This window comes from Trachemys scripta, chromosome 3, assembly GCF_013100865.1.
Source record: "Trachemys scripta elegans isolate TJP31775 chromosome 3, CAS_Tse_1.0, whole genome shotgun sequence".
Lineage (NCBI taxonomy): Eukaryota > Metazoa > Chordata > Testudines > Emydidae > Trachemys > Trachemys scripta.
In genome coordinates this window covers 96,914,707-96,934,295 of record NC_048300.1, presented here as the reverse complement: position 1 = coordinate 96,934,295, position 19,589 = coordinate 96,914,707, and the positions used below count along the sequence as shown (strand labels likewise).

At 39.1% G+C, this 19,589-nt stretch overlaps 1 protein-coding gene across 2 annotated transcripts in view; it reads left to right on the top strand.

Moving 5' to 3' along the window:
* The window catches only part of GRM1 (glutamate metabotropic receptor 1), a 260,224-nt gene that overhangs the window by 182,038 nt on the left and 58,597 nt on the right, over positions 1-19,589 (top strand). For both annotated transcript variants that reach the window (XM_034765469.1, XM_034765470.1), the window contains exon 5: positions 17,882-18,128. In XM_034765469.1, the coding sequence (XP_034621360.1) occupies positions 17,882-18,128 (247 nt within the window). The remainder of the gene's footprint in view (positions 1-17,881; positions 18,129-19,589) is intronic.

Genomic DNA, 19,589 nt, shown 5'->3' with positions numbered 1-19,589 from the left:
TTTCACTAAATCAGTAAGGAAACCAGGTGACATAATCCAGGTAACTGATCTGAAGAGAAGGCTGATACAAGTGCCTTTACTCAGACTCTTACTTAGTCCGTTTTTCTTCCGTTGGATTGTGTTTTCCCCTTTTTATCCAACTCTTCTCTAATCTTATACTGAGATTTCCAGTTTTCAAGTTGTCATTAGCCCTTCAATCTAGGAGCAAAGGATGTCTGTAAGTTACTACCACAACAACAAGAAGAAAGATCAAATCTAGCTTCAGAACAGAGAGCCCTTTATGCACATAAACATGTATCAGAAGGGTTTACTGAACAGGGACTCCGCTACCACCTCAGCACACACCAGGACTTGTGAAAGGGAGTAAGGCTGTACTACACAGTTTCTGCACTCCCATAGCCAGATAAGGGGCTTTCACAGCATGTTTACATGCTGTAGCACCATACAGGGACCATAGTGGAAGGGAGAATCCATCCCCAAGTATCGAGATACTTTAATTAGCAACTTTAGCCACTAGGCACCTGGGTCCAACTCTGCCTGTGGAACCTGTGGTAGTTCCTGTTGGTGCCAGGGACATGTGGGAAGCTTGGAGACAGCCAGGAGAGATAAGGTGGGGAGAGGGAGTGCTCGCCTGGGAGGGAGCACAGACAGAATCCTTGTCCTGTTCTGCCCGGTGGGTTCTCTGGTCAGAACCTGCAGCAGGCTCCTCTCAACACCAGGGACTGGCAGAAGCCTTGAGCGAATGGTGAGGGATAAAGATTTTAGGTAGAGCGGGAGGGAGGGGGAAGCAGGGCTGGATGTGGGGCACAGAGGAAGGGGAGGGGGAGCAGGGCTGGATGTCATGTAGTAGACCTATTAAACTGGGGGCTACATCCAGCTCTGTCAAAAATTGGCTATGAGGGTGGGTGGTGCCTCCACATGGCCAGCTTGCCCTCTTAGATTTGAGGTGGCTCTAGCCATTCCCTCCAGCATGATATTTTCTGGGTCAGGCTGCTCAGGTAGTGGCTTCCAACTGGCCATCTTGCCCACTCAGTGCTGAAGCAGCTCCAGCTGCCCTTACACCCCTGCAACTGAAGGGTGTCTCCAATACCAGCTGCCTGGTGACACTACTGGCCTGTGCCGTTGGTCCCTGGTAGTTGATCAATCTCATAAAGACAAAGGGCAAAATCAACCCTGCCAGGAAGCAAACCTGTGGTTTCAGGAAGTCTATGTCACAGGCAGGGCATGGGTAGATAGGCCAAGTGGGTAAAGCCGCAGTCAGCCCTAGTGTATAGGGCTGGAGCCAAGGGGCAGAGCTGGGGTTAGAAGTCAGGAACCAAAACAACAGAGAAGCCACCTGGGGATCCGCCTAATTGCACAGACAACATCTTGGTGCCCTCTCCATTGCCTAAGTAGTGCTTCTGGATCCAGGAGCACAGCCACTCAGACCCTCTGTGGGCAGCCCAGCCTATGGTGCTTGGTCTTACAAGGCTCACAGCTCATAGATCAGTGATCTGCCAGAGCTGTTGGGTGATAATATGGATGCAGCAGATCCTCAGGGACTGGCAGCCCTAGGTTCTAGAGCTGTGAGTCCTCGCAGCCGAGTTATTCCAGACCTAAGGTTTCACCTGCTATAGTATTATCATCTGTGAAATAAGGTGGAACAAATGCTATAATATTGTTTTTCCTTCTTGGTGGGAGTGAGGCACTCCAATATAAATGTTTCTTAGACTTTGGGAAGTAAATGTTAGTGATATCTGAGGAACTCTACATACTTAATAACACTTCAGAGAGCTGAATACTTGATTTGCTAATTTCTAGCAATCCATTCAAGCAGAAAGAGCTCACGTAAGGGTAAAGATGAAGGTGTTTCTGCTTGTGGATAGAATATATATTACTCACCAGGCTGAGGGTAATTAACGAAAGATTTTTTTTTTTACGTTGGATCACTTTTAAATATCGAGGGTACAGGTGAGGAGATGGGGGGTTGGTTTTTTAAGATGATGGTGTTTCTGCTTGTGGGTAGAATATATATTACTCACCAAGCTGAGGGTAATTAACAAAAGATTTTTTTTTTTTACGTTGGATCTCTTTTAAATATCGAGGGTACAGGTGAGGAGATGGGGGTTTGGTTTTTTAAATGACTGTTAAATGGAGAGAATAATAGTAATAGTGGCAATGGGAAACAAACTATAGTGAAGGTAATTATGTATCTTTTCTTGTTCTTATGATTTATAACTTAATTAAACCAATATTAGCCTATATTAAATGTAATTGTATTTCATTCCTGACTGTTCTTCAGGCTTTTACAGAATCAAAGAAATTTAATGTGGAAAAAGACCAATTAGGTTATCTAGTCCTTCCCTTGCCAATATCAGATTGTTCTCTGTTTTGTCCAATTTTTAAATGAGGCTTCCATCACTTTCTTCTTTAGTCCTTAGGATTGCCTGACCACACACTGATAATTATGAACTAATATTCAAATGTTTTGTGATATAAACCAATGGGTTGAGATAAGACTATTTAATTCCTTGCACTCAGGATTCATAAGCAAGATTGAAACACAGATCTCCAGAGAGGCTACACTAATGAAATAACTTATTTTACTATTCTCTTTCTATTCTATTTCCCACTGCTGTGATGACCTTCATTAAGCATCTGAAGTACTACATTTTGTTAAGTATTTAAAATATAACACAACCAGACCATTTTTGACTTGTGTGTTCAACCCAGCAATCTCATATTGCATGATCACTGTGTTAACTTCATTACCATTGATACTGAGACCAACATTTTCCAACATGGATGTCTAAAAATAGGTTCCTAAATCCATGTTTAAGGACCTAAATAAAAGTGCCCTGATTTTCCGAGTTGCTGAATCTCCCAGAACTCCCACTGAGGTCAATGGGATCTGCAGCAGTTTACTTATTAATCAAGCCACCTAATTAGGTACCTAAATATGGATTTGGGTTCCTAATTTAGGCACCCAAGTTTGAAAATGTTGCCCTACATTTTGAAAGCTACAGCATGGTTACAGAACTCTGAGTACTCTCCCCTTCAAATAAAACCTCAAATGTAATGTGAAAAGCATGACATTAGTTTAATCAGTTCTAATTCAGTCTGTTTCTGGTTGATTTGTATATTATCACTGTGTTTTGTAGTAACACTTCTATCTGTATCTGGTATATATTGTTACTAATGTATAGTCATAATTAAAGCTGGGCAGATAGTGTAAAAATTGGCAGGCATTTATTTTATTTTTAAATGATTTCAGTTTAACTATGTTCATGCAGTTAACAAGGCAATCTGTCCCCTTTAAGGGTCTGTGGTCTGCCAGCCTTGTATCCAAGGGTTGGTCCATTTAAGAACAGTTGTTCTGAGTCTTTTAGTACCCTCGAAGGATCACAGGACCAAGCGCCATGTGACTGATTATATGAGCAAGGCAAGAAATACAAAGGTCAGGTCTGGAGTCAAGGATGGAGATGGGAAAGACCTGGTGTGGGTCTCATCACAATGGCTGGGTTCTGGAGTGGAGCCAATGGGACCCCCTGCCCAGAGGGAGTAGGGCAGGATCCCATAAAGTGTCTGGTGGAGTAAAACCAATGGGGGACTTGTGAGAGGCACAGGAAAAGCACGATAGTCCAGAGAGTCTCCATATGGAGGTCTGTTACCATAAGAAGCCCTCACACCAGGACTAGCTATGGAGTCCTGGACAAGAGGCCAAATGAACTGGGGAAACCAAGATACAAGGGTGTCTTGGAAAGGCTAAAAGGACGTGGGTAATCCTGCTGTAAGAGTGAAGAATTGACTACATTTATGTCTAATAAACAGCCCCAAGAAAGGGAAACATGAACTACAACACATGGAGTGCGAGTTAATTGGAGAGTCACAGGGGAAACTGAGGCTGAAGTGACGGTGGTTCCATAGTGTGGTGTGTGCTGACTATAGCCACCAACAACCCCATTTGTGTTCTTTTTTGTGAATCTTCTAGTAAAATTGCTTCATTAACACCAATACTTCTGAAAAGTGAATGTGAAGCTCGACTAGCCAAATTTTTGTCAAAAGTGAATTTTAAATCAGAAAACTAAATAATAATTGTGACCAAATGCCCCCATGTAGTCACACCCTATACACTATTGTAATAAAATGACACAACTCCTCACTGGTCCAGATTGCACCCCAGAATGTCATCATAATGTGGATTTCAAATATTACATTCCAATTTCAAAATGTATGTTCTTGCTGATTAGGTTTAAAAGTTATCCAGGTAGGGAACAGAGAAAACATCAGATGACATGATATTGCTGAACAGAGGATGAACTGCACATTTCAAATTCAAATATGTACTGATTAGTAATGATCTGAAGATCAAGAATTATTTGCTGAAAAAATTAAGTAATAATTTCAAATAATGAATAGCACACTTCCAATCTTTGCAGACTGTTTTGCACACAGAGCAATTTATAAGAAAAATGAGTCAATTATTTGTCCCATTCTAGTGTTAATAATTTTTATTTGTCTCTGTGGAAGGGACTGGATTCAGTTTGGTTTGTCTTCTGTGCCACCTGTTTCTAGAATACATTTCATCTAATGTTTATTAGCTAGTCTTAGCTTTCCCAGTTGCTTAAATTACTATAACAAATTTCTAACCATAAAGGTTTGCCATTTTGATGGATTCCCCAAGATTAGAGTTGGTAGTGGATTTTTGCTGCTTTCTGATTTTGTTTCTGCCATTTGATTTGAATATATCCATTAATTACAACTGGATATTTGACCTGAGGTAACAGGCCATGGGCATTTGGTATTAGCTTCTTAAACAATCCCATCCATTTTCCAATGGGTAATCACAATATTTCATCCTCTGTGTTTCAATAAGCCAGCAGGAAGCAGGTTCTTAACTATCTACACAGCTTTCTAAGCTAGTTTATAAGATACAAGATAGTGTGGTCTGAAATTATTTGCCCCAGGTTTTCAGCAAATACAATTGGCTTGTGCATTATTACAGTTGCATTTACATTGGTACTAATCACTCATGGGTGCAACTGTGAACATGTTGGCAAATATATATAAACTGACATTTCTTTGCAAACTGCTGGGACATGCTACTAGTTTATGGTGGACTGTTGTTTATAAGTTTGTCTCAGATGCCAGGACATGGAAATTGATTTTCTCCAAATAATGACCATCTCTCTTCTGTTGTTTTCTAATCAATTAATCTCAAAGTATAGCAATTAGAACAGTCAGCCAGAATTGGGTAATCAATAAGCCTTAAAAGTTAAGAAATCACCTCCTACCCTGGCCAAATTTGTTCTGGAATGTTGTACAGGTGTTTGGTGTTCTGTGACTCACATTTGTCACATCTATCACTCTTTGAGACTATATCTGTGGTGCCTGTATTCATACTTCGCAAAAAATAGTATGTCTTTGTTTCGTCTTTTCTATGCCAAGATGCAAACTGTATGTCTAATATTTCTACTAATACTTATGTTTGTTTGTTTTTTTTAATGTATTGCAGTTATTTTATCATGATTGCTTCATTTTGATGCTAGACACTTTTGAAGTTATGAGTAATCTTCCTTCCAGCCTTGTAAAACATATAATTGTGGATCTGTAAGACCAGGGGTCTGCGGAGGAATTTAAATTTGACTGCTTTTTGGGAGGCATGTGAAACAAACACATATTATGTGCATTAAACCATATCAACACACGCACATACACCATATGCATAGAAATAAACAGCAGTACACTCACCATTTCAACGAAATCACACTGGAAGGAATTATAAATGTGTAGGGCCAATTTCCATAACTTATATATGGGCCTGTAATGAGGTGACATGGAGCTGCATCTCCCGAAAGGTGGCTTGGGAGAGGATTGTGCTGGAGGAGCCATAATTCCTCCTGGAGCTCCCTGACATGGAGGAGCCAGTCTCTGGATGGTGCATTATACTCCCCTTTCTGAGCCCTAATCAGCCATGCTGGCCAGTTCAGGGGGGAGGGGCAGGAACCTGGCCACACATCCCTCTCAACTCCATTTGTAGTGAATTGCACCCTTGGGGGATTGCAGTGGTGCATGGGATTTTCATAGGTGGAGATATCAAGGAAAGGATCATTGTGCCCTCCTGCAGAGGCACAGGGCACAGTCTCACTGCATCTGATTAATTAGTGAGTCAACAGCTTCTGACACCAATTCCCCTCATGGATGTTTCAGCTTTACTTGTGGCACTGTTGTACTGTGTATGCAAGTCTAATTTTGCAGAACCTTTGCCACTAAGCTCTTAAATCCATAACGTGCTCCATCATTGGAAATTTTTAAATCAAGATTGAATTAGAGCATGTCTTTCCCGAATTAATTCCTCTTTGGATGTTTTTCTGAAAGTCCCATTGCCAGTGTTACAGACTTCAAATCGATGCTTACATAACGTGATATGGGGGATTGAGAGAGTACATTTAAATATTTTTTTCACTGCTTCTGTGATCCAGTGAGAGAGAACTCTGCTTGCACTTAAATCTGTTTTTCCTCCCTTTGATAACTAAAGGATAATGTGGAGATCCTGAAAGAACCTGCCAAAGGTTTTTGAGGACAGTTTTGGTGCCCAGCTGTGTAAGTTTGTCTAAAATGGATATCAAGCTCATTACTTTTAGGCATCAGTCATCTGTTGCAAATGTATACAGATGAAGCAAATATGGTATTTCCTGAAGGTTAAGTACATATTTTTGGTAAGAGTCAGAGTTACACTCTGATCTGCTTTAAACACTGAATTTATCATCGAGGAGAAGAGAGAAAGTGTAGATAAGAAGTAAAAAACCCCTAAATTCAAGCAACTGAATCCAGGAAATAGAAGAGCTATTAGGTATTCATTCAACTTTGCTAGTAAAAATAATATATACTCTAGCATGTATAAATATCTTAGGTAACTTCTATTTGAGGAGGTTTAATTAAAAGACCTGCATGTGAATTGCTTCCTGTTTTCTTTGAAGCTTAGTTTTAAAAAAAAGACAGTATTATAATTGTGGTTAAATGGCAACATTTCCCAATAGTTACTATACAGTTATCTGAGAGTACCTAATTTTTCTTCATACTTAGAATAGAAAATATCAAGAGTGTCACTACTACTACTTCTTCTTCCCCTTTCCCAGCTAACTGAGATTGGATCAGTCTTTTCCAGGCTCACTCCTCATCCACACCATCCTCCTTTACACCATCTAATCCACTGTTTTCTTCGGCATCCTCTTGATCTCTGCCCATAAACTCTAGTCTCAAATGCCTCCCTAACAGGATTCACTTCATCTACCCTTCGTACATGCCCATAGCATCTCAACCTCCTCTCTGCAGCTTCTCTCTAAACCACACTACACAGGTCTCACTCCTGATGACCTCATTCTACATGTGATCCATCAATGTCACCCCTCACTGTTCTCAAGCATCTTATTTCAATGGCATCACATGCCTCTCTTTGGTTGCCCATATCTGTGATCCTTACATAATTGCTGGTCTTAGCATGGTTTTGCATAGCTGTCCTTTATCTAGTTTAGGCATCCAGTTGTCATAAATCACTCCACTTGTCCTGTGGCAGACTTTCCCCATGCTCAGCAGCTTTACTTGCAGTCCTATATCAATTTCTCCATTTGCAGCTAACCAGTCCCCAAGGTACTTAAATACAGAAATCTGATTTAGGCACTGGCCATCAGTGTGGATAGGAGTATTACTACTGGTTACTATAATTCTGCCATAGCTTTTAAGGGGGAAATAGATCTAACATAATTGCATTAATATAAGAGAGTCTATCAGCTTGGGAAAATAAGAACAATTTGGAATATGGAAATAAAAGTAAGCGAGAGAGGTTTCATTTCCAGACAACTTGCAAATGAAGTCTGCAGCCTTCCTAACTTCATTTATAGCTTCACGAGCAGTACAAGACTTCAAAAGTTTAGTATGTTTCAGAACTCAGGGCAGCGTCTGCAGACTGTAAAATTTTGTCACCCAGAAGAGAGCTGTGTTTACTATGTTCTCGCGAAAAGGACAGACCTCCTTGATGAACTATGGAGAGTGTCATATTATTTTGTTTAGGTTGGTGATATGCCATGCAGAAGGCCTCCTGCAGGGCTAAAGAAAATATCCCATTTTAAAATAACAGACCCTTTTACAGTTTTGACAGGTAAGGGAGTTTCAACCAATCAAAAAGAAAATAAACATGCAATACCAATGTCTGGGCTGTTTTATCAATAGTATAGTTTTTTAGATAGTAGCTAAATAACCCATCTTCTCTCCCTTGTTCTCTGACTTCTTTCAGTAATCACATGAACTCACCTCACTCTCTCAGCATGGTCAGTTTGCTCCTCAACCTGCTTACCTGCTGCCCAGGAAATGACATCAAAGTAGGCAGCAGAGGGGTAAACTATTACATCAAGGGACTCTTCTTGTTGCTAGAAGACTACAAGGACAATAAAAAGGACTCACTGTCTGGGATCAGAGCCCAAGCTAATACTAAATATTTATTATCAGTAATATTTTTGGACTATTTGAGTACATTTCATCTAAGGGTTTGATAGCAGTTTACATTATTTATTAGTAAAACTTCACAACAGCCTGGCAAGGTAGATAAATATTTTTCTTATTTCACAGATGCTAAACTGAGCTATGGAGACTCCAAAGTCACAGAGACAGTCAGTGACTATCAGCAAGAGAGCCTATCAGCCCGGGCTCCCAATCCTCTGCTCTAATCACTAGATGGCAATCCTTCCCTTCCCTTTCATATTCGGGTAGTTACAGCTAGAGTTGGCTCTTCCATCTAACAGAACAAGCAGTAACTTGGAGAACCAAAATATTAAGAACAGAAAAAGATTTGGTAATTGAGCATACAACTGCAGGCTGGACGAGATGGACAATTAGTGGTTTGCACAGAGAAGAACCTTTTGTCACAGCAGTCTAATCCTTCTGCAATATTCTGACTATATTTGGGTGATTGACATAATTGCCTCAGAGTAATGACTACCTCTCAGTATACTTTGGACATGAAGATCTAATTGAGGCTTTATTGTTATTGTTAGTAATGAATTGGATGCACTTAAGAATTTAAAAAAGAAATTTGATATGATGAGCATTTGTTGTCAAGAATAATGTACTTTCTCTACATGGAAAACCTATAACATTAATATTTTTATTGGTCTGTTCATAGATTTATCCCTGTTTCATATCTATATATCTTATACTATCTAAAACAGATCAATAAAATATTAATTATTGTAAAGGATTCCCACTGTCATTGCAATATGAATTCTGTAGGTACTAGGATACTTTAATACAAGAAATGCACCTTTGCATAAGTGTGTGTGATGTGTGTGTATATATATATAGAGATAGATAGATAGGTAAACATGTACTTTATACTAGTGTGCACTTCATGTGTGTGTATGTGTATCTTACATTATATAAAATTGGGATACATCCATGAACAGATAAATATATTTAATACTGTGAGAGTGGAAGAACCGGTGATACATGTAAAACATATTAGAAGGACTTGATGACTTTTAGGATTAACTGTTAATGAGTATCAGGGGGTAGCTATGTTAGTCTGTAGTCACAAAAACAACAAAGAGTCCGGTGGCACCTTAAAGACGAACAGATTTATTTGGGCATAAGCTTACCCACAAAAGCTTATGCCCAAATAAATCTGTTAGTCTTTAAGGTGCCACCGGACTCCTTGTTGTTTTTGTGGATACAGACTCATTTTGTGGATACAGACTCATTTTGTTAATGAGTACACAGAAAGGAAGGAGTTTTAAGGAATTAGCAACTAAAAAAGAAATGTAGGGTGGCCAACCTTTTCTAATCTATGTGCCTAAAGACAAGATCCAAAATCCATATATAGGCATCCAAATAAAAGAGGCTTTCCTCTTTTTCAAAGGTGCAGAATACACAGAAATTTCATTAAATTAATGGAGAATTCAGGTATCAGTACCTTTCATTATTGAGCAATTTTTATTTAGAGGCCTAAATAATGATTTAGGGGTCTAATGTTAGGCATCAGATTTAAAAATTTTGGTCAGGGTGACTTTCTAGAGGATCGGCTAAAAGAAATGGTAGAGAAAGAAAAAATATTTTAGCGAGACTTTCCGCCAGTCATTTTTTTCTGATCATATTGTTGCCACACTGTGAGATTAATTTATTACCCATTTATATCAGATCCTCTGTGATGTGTGGGGTTAGTGCTGCGGAGCGTTGCTGCTGCTACAGCGTTAAGGCTCCTAAGTGCTGCTGTTTCTGGAGCTTCAATGTCAGCTGCACTAGCAGAGAATGCTGCTTACCGATTCACCAGACCTCAATCTTAACCATAAAGACATCCTACAGGCTCGGATTGGTGGCAAAGTTGCTCGGTCAAGTTTATTGCCAACATAGCACTGTACTAGCACCCCATAAGAGCTACTGGTGCGTTAACACATAGGAGAGCAAAGTTGCCCCTCCTATGACTTCTCCTTTTACACATCAATACAAACAAGTTACATATTACGTTCCAGACGTCGTTAGTTACCATCCTTATCCTTGTACCTGCTCATTCAAACAAAACATCCTTATCCATTATCCTGTCATCCCATCCTTACCTGGGGGATTGGTGTGTTCCTCTTAGGAATTTGTTTACACAATTACCTGTGTGTGTTTTTGTATCATCCTCTCCAGTCAGGAATGTGTTTACTTTGGTGTTGGCTAACACCTAATGTGGTGTTATTTTGCCAAGACCAGGCCCACTCTGGTTCACAGCCTTTGGTTCAAACTGTTTGCTATGCCTAGGAGTTCAGCAAGGCCTATGGTGTGAAACCTTAAGATATTTGTAGGTTGTTACTTCCCATTATTTTCAGATACATTATGTAGCCAGCACATCACTCTGTGTATCAGATACTCAAGAGGAGCTAGCTGAATAGTACTTGCACAAACCAGTGTAGTAATGGCAGTGCAGTGTTGGACTGTCCAGGAGAGAGCATGAGGAGTCTGCCTCTCAGAGCTCTCCACTAGATGGGGAAACATGCACATTGCTCCACCGCTTCATGGGGTACTGCACTCTTTGGTACATGGTGCAGAGAGGGGGTAGATAACAGAGACCTGGTTCCACTTCACCCCTGTCCCTATGCGGCTTCATACTCCTCTGGGGGAATTAGGAGGGAGCTGTCCCAAAACCCTTGTCAGCACAGGAGCTGGAATTCTGCCATGTCCTTGCATAGGCCAGCCCAGCATGGAAGACTTCTTGTTGTCTCTTTGCACACCATACAAGGAGCTAGCCCTTACTGTGCTTCCAAAATAGTTCCATTTTTTATAGTGTTTATACATAGCCTAATCTCAGACATCCTCATTCAAGTAGCTGAAATGGCTTCTGATTAGGACTGTCAATTAATTGCGGTTAACTCATGCAATTAACTCAAAATTAATCACAATTAAAAAAATGAATCCTAGAATCCCAATTGAAATTTATTAAACATTTTGGATGTTTTTCTACATTTTCAAATATATTGATTTCAATTACAACACAGAATACAAAGTGTTCAGTGCTCACTTTATATTATTATTTTTCATTACAAATATTTGCACTGTCAAAATGATAAACAAAAGAGATAGTATTTTTCAATTCACCGAATAAAAGTACTAGTGCAATCTCTTTATCATTAAAGTGCAACTTACAAATGTAGATTTTTTTGTTACATATCTGCACTCCAAAACAAAACAATGTAAAACTTTAGGGCCCACAAGTCCACTCAGTCCTACTTCTTGTTCAGCCAATCACTAAGACAAACAAGTTTGTTTACATTTATGGGAGATAATGCTGTTGGCTTTTTATTTACAATGTCACCTGAAAGTGAGAACAGGCATTCGCATGACACTTTTGTAGCCAGCATTGCAAGGTATTTATGTGCCAGATATGCTAAACATTCATATGTCCTTCATGCTTCAGTAACCATTCAAGAGGACATGCTTCTATGCTGATGATGCTCGTTAAAAAAATAATGCATGAATTAAATTTGTGACTCAAATCCTTGGGGAAGAATTGTATGTCTCCTGCTCTGTTTTACCCGCATTCTGCCATATATTTCATGTTATAGCAATCTCGGATGATGACCCAACACATGTTCATTTTAAGAACATTTTCACTGTTTGATAAAACACAAAGAAGATACCAATGTGAGATTTATAAAGATAACTAACACTCAATCCAAGGTTTAATAATCTAAGTGCCTTCCAAAATCTTAGAGGGATGAGGTGTGAAGAATGAGAAGTCTTAAAAGAGCAACCACTGAAAAAGAAAATCAACTTTCTGCTGGTGGCATCTGACTCAGATGATGAAAACAAACATGCATCGATCTGCACTGCTTTGGATAGTTATCGAGCTGAAAATGTCATCAGTATGGACACGTCCTCTGGAATAATGGTTGAAGCATGAAGGGACATATGAATCTTTAGCGCATCTGGCACATAAATATCTTGTGACACCAGCTACAACACTGCCATGCAAATGCCTGTTCTCACTTTCAGGTGACGTTGTAAACAAGAAGCGGGGAGCATTAAATGTAAACAAACTTATTTGTTTGAGCAATTGGCTGAACAAGAAGTAGGATTGAGTGGACTTATAGACTCTAAAGTTTTACATGGCTTTATTTTTTAATTCAGTTATTTTTGTACATAAATTTGTACATTTTGTACATAATTTGTAAGTTCAACTTTCATGATAAAGAGATTGCACTACAGTACTTGTATGAGGGGAATTGAAAAATACTATTTTGTGTTTTTACAGTGAAAATATTTGAAATAAAAAATAAATATAAAGTGAGCACTGTACACTTTGTATCAGTGGTGGGCAACCTGTGGCCTGCAGGCCACACATGGCCCGTCAAGGTAATGTGCTGGCCACTGCTTCCCGTAACTCTCATTGGCTGGGAACGGCAAACCGCAGCCACTGGGAGCTGCTGGAAGCGCCTGCGGATGGTAAACAAACTGTCTCGTGGCCCACCAGCGGATTACCCTGACAGGCCACGTGCGGGCTGCAGGTTGCCCACCACTGCTTTGTATTCTGTGTTGTAATTGAAATCAATATATTTTTAAATGTAGAAAACATCCAAAATATTTAAATAATTTTTAATCACTTGACAGCCCCAATTCTGATTGCTAAATTCCTATGTTGTCCATGCACAAGGCGTTTCAATCTTGGAAGGACTACGGACTGGGTAGCAAAGGAGGCATCATTTCCATGGCCCGTTCAGGCCCTAGTGCCTCTGCTGATACTGTCAGCAAAGATGCTAATTGCGATAGCAGTTTTTGTAATCTCTGGTAATTGGCCCAAGATCACCAAGGCACTTTGTGTGTCACTGAACAGCCAGCAGATGGTAATGGTTTTTGGTCACTAATGAAATTTGAACTAATAACTACAGCTGGGAAAATAATTTGTAACAATGTATTCAGTACATCTTGACTTTTTTTCCAGATCATTACTGTTCTATGAACAGATTGTGATTTTTATCGAATGTGGTGGTCAGAATTATTTGCTGACTAATTTCACTTGGGTATGTATTAAGGAGAGACCCATCTAGAAGATATACACAATCCTCCTCTTCCTCCCAAATTCTTTCCTCCAGTGAATCCTCATTGAGGACTGCAAACAAATAATTATTCATGCCCTAAATTCCTATTGTTTGCTGATTGGGCTTTTGCTGTCTTTACCTTAGGTGTTAGATTATAATTCCCTTCTAGTCATAATTTTAATAGGAGTATAGTTTCTTGGGGTATAGTATAGTAATTCCAGTTTATAGCAAACATGATTTGCATGGTATCCAATATGCTCCAGGATAAAGCTACTTTCTTACCTACCTCACAGGGATATTGTTAGACTAAATTCATCCTTGTCTGTAAAGTGCTGTTCAAGCATCTGATAGAAGTTACTATGGGCCTGATCAGCAAACATTGAAGTCAAAAGAAAGATTCCCACTGACTTTAAGAAAGTTGGATCAGGCCCTAAATTAAGTGGCCTCTCTCTTCCTCCTCTCACTATATAAATTCTATTATTTGCATAGTGGTTCCTGTGCCCATTGTGTGCAAACAGAACATTTTTTTTATCTTGAAGAAAAAGGATTGGCAAAAGCAACAAACAAAACCCAGGACTGTGATTAAAAAAACCCACTCAAAGTAGCACTGAAGCAACTTAAAAGAAGATCAACACTACTAGAAATAGCATGAAGAAGAAATTTTAGGACACTTTAATCCTTCAAGGTCATTCTAAAGATAATGACCTAATTAAAGTGTTTTCAATTAATCCAGGACTCACATGGTTTACAAGAATCTAAATCACAATTCTTTGCTTACAAAGGTGAAAGCTAAAGCTTCTTAAAAAAATAACAAACACCTCCTTTTTTAATGTTGATTCAGACACTTTCAAGTGTTCAAATTAGCTAGTGTGCACTAATGATCTTTTGTCACAGGGTGAAGAGGGGAAGGTGAAGTCCACATGTCACACAATCAAATGATCACTAGTTTTTCTGAGATTTTTTTTTCTGCTTATTAAATGTTGATATACAGGTGCAGGAAAAAATGACAACTTTAAAACAACATAAATAGAATGTTTTATCTGTTTCATGAAAACACTGTGATTAAAAAGCTGCTTTCTAAAGATTTAAAAGAGGATAAATTAACATCTGAGTTTTATCTCTAGCACAAAGAGATGAACAAAATTGCTTGTCCTCAATTTGTTTAAAAAAACATTTTCTGTGAGTAGTTGTCTGTGCCACAGATTTTTCACAAACTCAAATGCATAATGTACTTGAAATTTATAATGAAGAAATAGGATTAGACAGACAGGTGGCTTCGCACAGAAATCAAGTAGGTTTTTGGGAGCTATCCCCTTTGTCCATAAGACTGATTAGTGGGTTATTAATTACAATACTAGGTCTTCAGATGTTTTCAGTTAAAATACAATTATTTCCATAAATGAAAACCAGGGGAGGCAATAGATTCCCCAGAGTTAAAGCTCCAAACAGAGCACCAGTGTAAAACTTATTTTGACCCCTTTGTTAGTCAAAAACTAACAAGCCGTCCTTATATTCTCCAATGTACAGTTAAATCTCATTGGTAAATAGCATTAACTCTGAAAGTCATGAGAAAATTGAGCACATACTTTTCCAGATTAAAAGTCTTTAAAAAAGACTCTTTTAAAATGTTTGCAAGTCGTCTCATGTTTGAGTGTCTCCCTCTATCATCCTGACCAAATACTTTATCTCAGAAAATTTGAAACACATAGATTTTGACATTGGCTCCTGCAAGAAGCAGTCTTCTAGAGCAGGGATAGAAAAAGTTTGTTAAATTATTTCTCTTCTCCCTCAGTTTCACCAGACCTCCCAACAGTCCTAGGTTTCACAGGACTGTCCTGCTTTCACTCCCCCAAACCACTTCTCCGGGTTGCAGGGCAGTTTGTCTCAGGGCCCCCCATTTGTGAGGGCTCCCCCAAATGAAGTGGCATTGCAACCTGGTGCACAGGGTCATAGAGCAACTCAAGTTTGGACCAACTGTCCCTCTGTGTCTGTCTAAGGAGGCATGGATGGAGCAAATTTGACTGGTGTTATGAAATGGCGCTGTGTCCTGCTTAAGCCACTTGAAATGTTCAGAGATATTGTTTAACTGATGAAAAAGAGAGGAAGCTCAGGATGATGCCGCATTTGGGCAGGAACCACTGTGCAGGTAAACAGGCTTGAAGCTCTACTCCGACATTCCCTGGGCCATTTTGCTCTCCCTTCTGCATCTCCACTCTGAGAGCTACTTGAGAGCTCTAAACTGGGTCTCAGGGAACTGCAGTGTTGAACCTCACTCCCTTAAAGCTTTCTTACTAAGAGGGATGAAGGCAATACTCACCTTGTGCTAATAGAAAAGGAAGGTAAAGTGGCATTTGTATGGTGCTTCTGTTCCAATGTGCTAATCCACAGACAAGGCACATTTAAATACAATTGATATTGTTGCCTGCTGAGTAGAAATATAATCAAACCCTTCACTGGAGTTGGATGTGATAATTTTCTAGCTCATGTGATACTTCTTGCATGCGGTACATGTTCTAATGTATCTGCACTGACCTGAAATATATATTATAATTTCACAGGGTATAAGATATGTAGGTTTTCTATGTGCTTACTTGTAAAGTTTCTATTCTCACTATGTTTCTGGTGATGTCATTGTGTTGGCCGTGTGCTGTTTGAATGGAAACTGTGTCGCTGCTGCTATGTGGAAACTAGAAGAAATGTTGCATCTCTGAAATATATCCCTGGCTGCAGCTGCAGGTGGTTGGTGCTCGTAATAATGGTGAAATCCACTGCAGCATGAGAAACACATGACTTGCTTCCAGCACTTTGTGACCTTTACAACACGATTTTCTTTGCCATACCAACCAGTTATTGCATGGCTCATTCTTGTACTTGGGAATCAGAATACTGCAGAATAGCTATTGAAATTAGACACTCTTACCAATATAAATGGGACCCTTACACTAAGGGAGGCCCATGCCCAAGGAAACCCAGGTATTTCTGTCTTTGAAATATCATTCTGACATGTCACCAGGTAACATGTCTGAGCTGTGGTGGTGAGGGAGGGAAGTGGGGTGAATGCCTGCCTTATCAGAGCACCTTCCTGGGAGAAATGTAAGGATCAGCTTCATTGTCCACTTTGAAGATTGGACAATGCCTACACTAGGAAAAAAGGTGTACTTTTAACATGTTACAGGTCAAGATAACTCCCTTCCCATGGCTTTACTTGACATGCTAACACACATTACATCTGCCTCATTCACACTAGGATTTTAACACATCAGTTAACACATGGTAGCTCTCACATTTTTTTTCCCTAGTGGAGCCAAAGAACTTCCATGGACAAAAAGAAATTGGATGGCAGAGATTAGACATTGGGTAGGGTGGTAGGACATCTACAGGTTAAAACACCTTCCAGTGGGTCAGTATGACTCAGGAGAGTGGGAAAGAGATATGGAGGCTTTCAGTTTTGGCTGATAGCTTTTCAGTAGTTCATGACAGAAAATAGTGGCAATAGTCTACTTCCTGTTGGATTGGTGTTTGCATTACATAAAACACGACCAGGATCAAGACCTTCCTTGATAGAGTCCTGAAAGTCCCAGATCTGAAGGTCACATGTGGGGAAAACTTTCACTGCTATGTTGTGTCTGTTCTATGGAGAGAGACTTCAATGACTTCATGTCACCTTTTACACTTCAGTCACGGATTAGTGTTTTAAAGTGTTGTATTACTATAAACAATAGTTATCAATTTTTCTGCAGTGAGTATGGGAGTTCTTTTCGGTATCTTTTTTTTTTTTTTTTAAGATTCTGCTGATTTAGGTTTGTTTATTAGACCAGAGCTTTCTGCACAAGTTTGAGATTTTTTTGAAATTTTTTCCTATCCTGAAACAGGACGAAAAGTCAAAATATCTAAAATTTTCACAAACAATCTAGGAAAAAAATTGGGTGAGATCAATTGAAACATTTAGTTTCAATAATTTAAAAACATTTTTTATTTTTAACTTTTTTTAAATATAAATTAAAATATCAAAACAAAGTTGTTTCTAATCAATAAATACTTTTTTCCTCTCAAAGTTTCAACAGTTTCAAAACGTTTTTTTTAAAATGTCAAATCAGAAGATTTCTTGAAAACAGCCCTTTCTTACAAACAGTCTTGACAAATTCACATTTCAGACAAAAAAAATTTGTTGGAAAATTCCCAACCAGTTTTATTGTTTATGTTTCAAAGGTATTTAAGAGAAATCAGCTAACTAATGTTTTGAAAAATCATGTAAATCTCCTCCTCATTCCATGAGTACCTGCAATTATTTAATTTCTGTCTTATGGTAATGTTTGTTTTTTTTCTTATTGTTGTAGGCAATGAGAGTTTAGAAGAAAACTATGTCCAGGACAGTAAAATGGGATTTGTCATCAATGCTATATATGCTATGGCACATGGCCTTCAAAATATGCATCATTCCCTTTGCCCAGGACATGTTGGGCTGTGTGATGCCATGACGCCCATCGATGGCAGCAAACTCTTGGAATTCCTCATAAAGTCTTCGTTCATTGGCGTTTCAGGAGAGGAAATTTGGTTTGATGAAAAGGGAGATGCCCCTGGAAGGTAAGGAGCTAATTCATGTCAGTGAATTAAAGCAAAGAATTATGTTGCTACAGCTAGCAAAACTAGAGCATGCAGAAACTGTCAGAAATTGGGGTATATGGGTGAACTTAGTCTTGTCAGTGGGTGATAGTAATTCCAGATACTGGATGATCTATTGATAGCTACAGCTTGTAATGGGAGTGGAGTTACAGTAGGATGTGTAACCCTTTCTAGTGTTTCTGGAGAGAGGAAGCCACCTATTTTACAGAACTTCTGAGTTTGAGTTACCATTGGGGTTTCAGCCTCAAAGCTTTTCTGAGTAATTATAGGATGATTCAGTTGCATGACTTGTACTGAAGTGTTTCAGCTCAGTGAGTTTGAGCCTGAGTCTTCTCTCACTCACACCAGTGTCTATCAGAAGCTACTTCATTTAGGTCAGTAGAGTAACACAGGTGTTAAGCTGATGTGAATGGGAGGAGACTAAAGCTCTGAGTATGTTTTGATCAATGGAGTCAAAGAACTGGCATTGAACAAAGAGAGCGCCCTGAATAAATGAGACTTCACAGTTTGGAAGATAGCTTCAGAGAATGTCTGCAAGAGCCAATGTCATCATCAAATGTCTTTTAAAAAGTTCTTGCTTCTCTTATTAACACCTTAGGTTATTAAAACTGATATTTTATTTTTCACCTTTTGTTCTTCGTGCTACTTGGTATATTTAACTCCGCTTGAACAATCAAAAGAGATTGGTCAGTTACTCCCCACCACAGCCCACCCCATCACCTCATTCATCAGCCCTATGTTGTGTGTTTTGTCTGGATTTCTTCAGCCAAAGAAATCTGTAGACTAAGCCAGAGTTTAAGAGCTAGGGGCCAGTATGTAAGGCAATTGCTGGACAAATACAGCTACCCCTTAAGACCATTTAGAAACTTAAATTAATGCATAATGCAGCTGTCAGTCTATTCCGTAATTCTTCATACAGTTTCTATTGGTAGGACAGGTTTAGAATTTGGATGGATTGGATCAGAGTGGGTTTTCTTTTGCTGCTAACTTATATTTTAACGGTTGGATTGATGAGTATGGACAAGAATATTTTTGGATTTTATCCTTAGTTTTCCATATATTTCATACTTGTACCAGTGTATATTGCTCACAGGATAGGCAATTTAGATCAATAAATAAAAAGTATCAGACATTTGGATACATCCAGGAATTTAGGCCTATGCAAATTTGCACTTTCAGTGGTGCATACCTGACTTTGAAAATATGTCCCAGTGTTTCTACAGTACAGAGGAAAAGTCCTTGACTGGTGTAGATGAATGTACAGTAGCATTTCATCAATGCCAACGTGTCTCCATACCTTAATGAAATATAAAGCTCCATTCTGTATTCGACACTTTGTCAATTAAATAAAGCAAAGAGCACTGGAACAGAACAGACTGCCTTTTCTGTGACCTTTTGTTTTACAGGGATAGATGAGGAGAC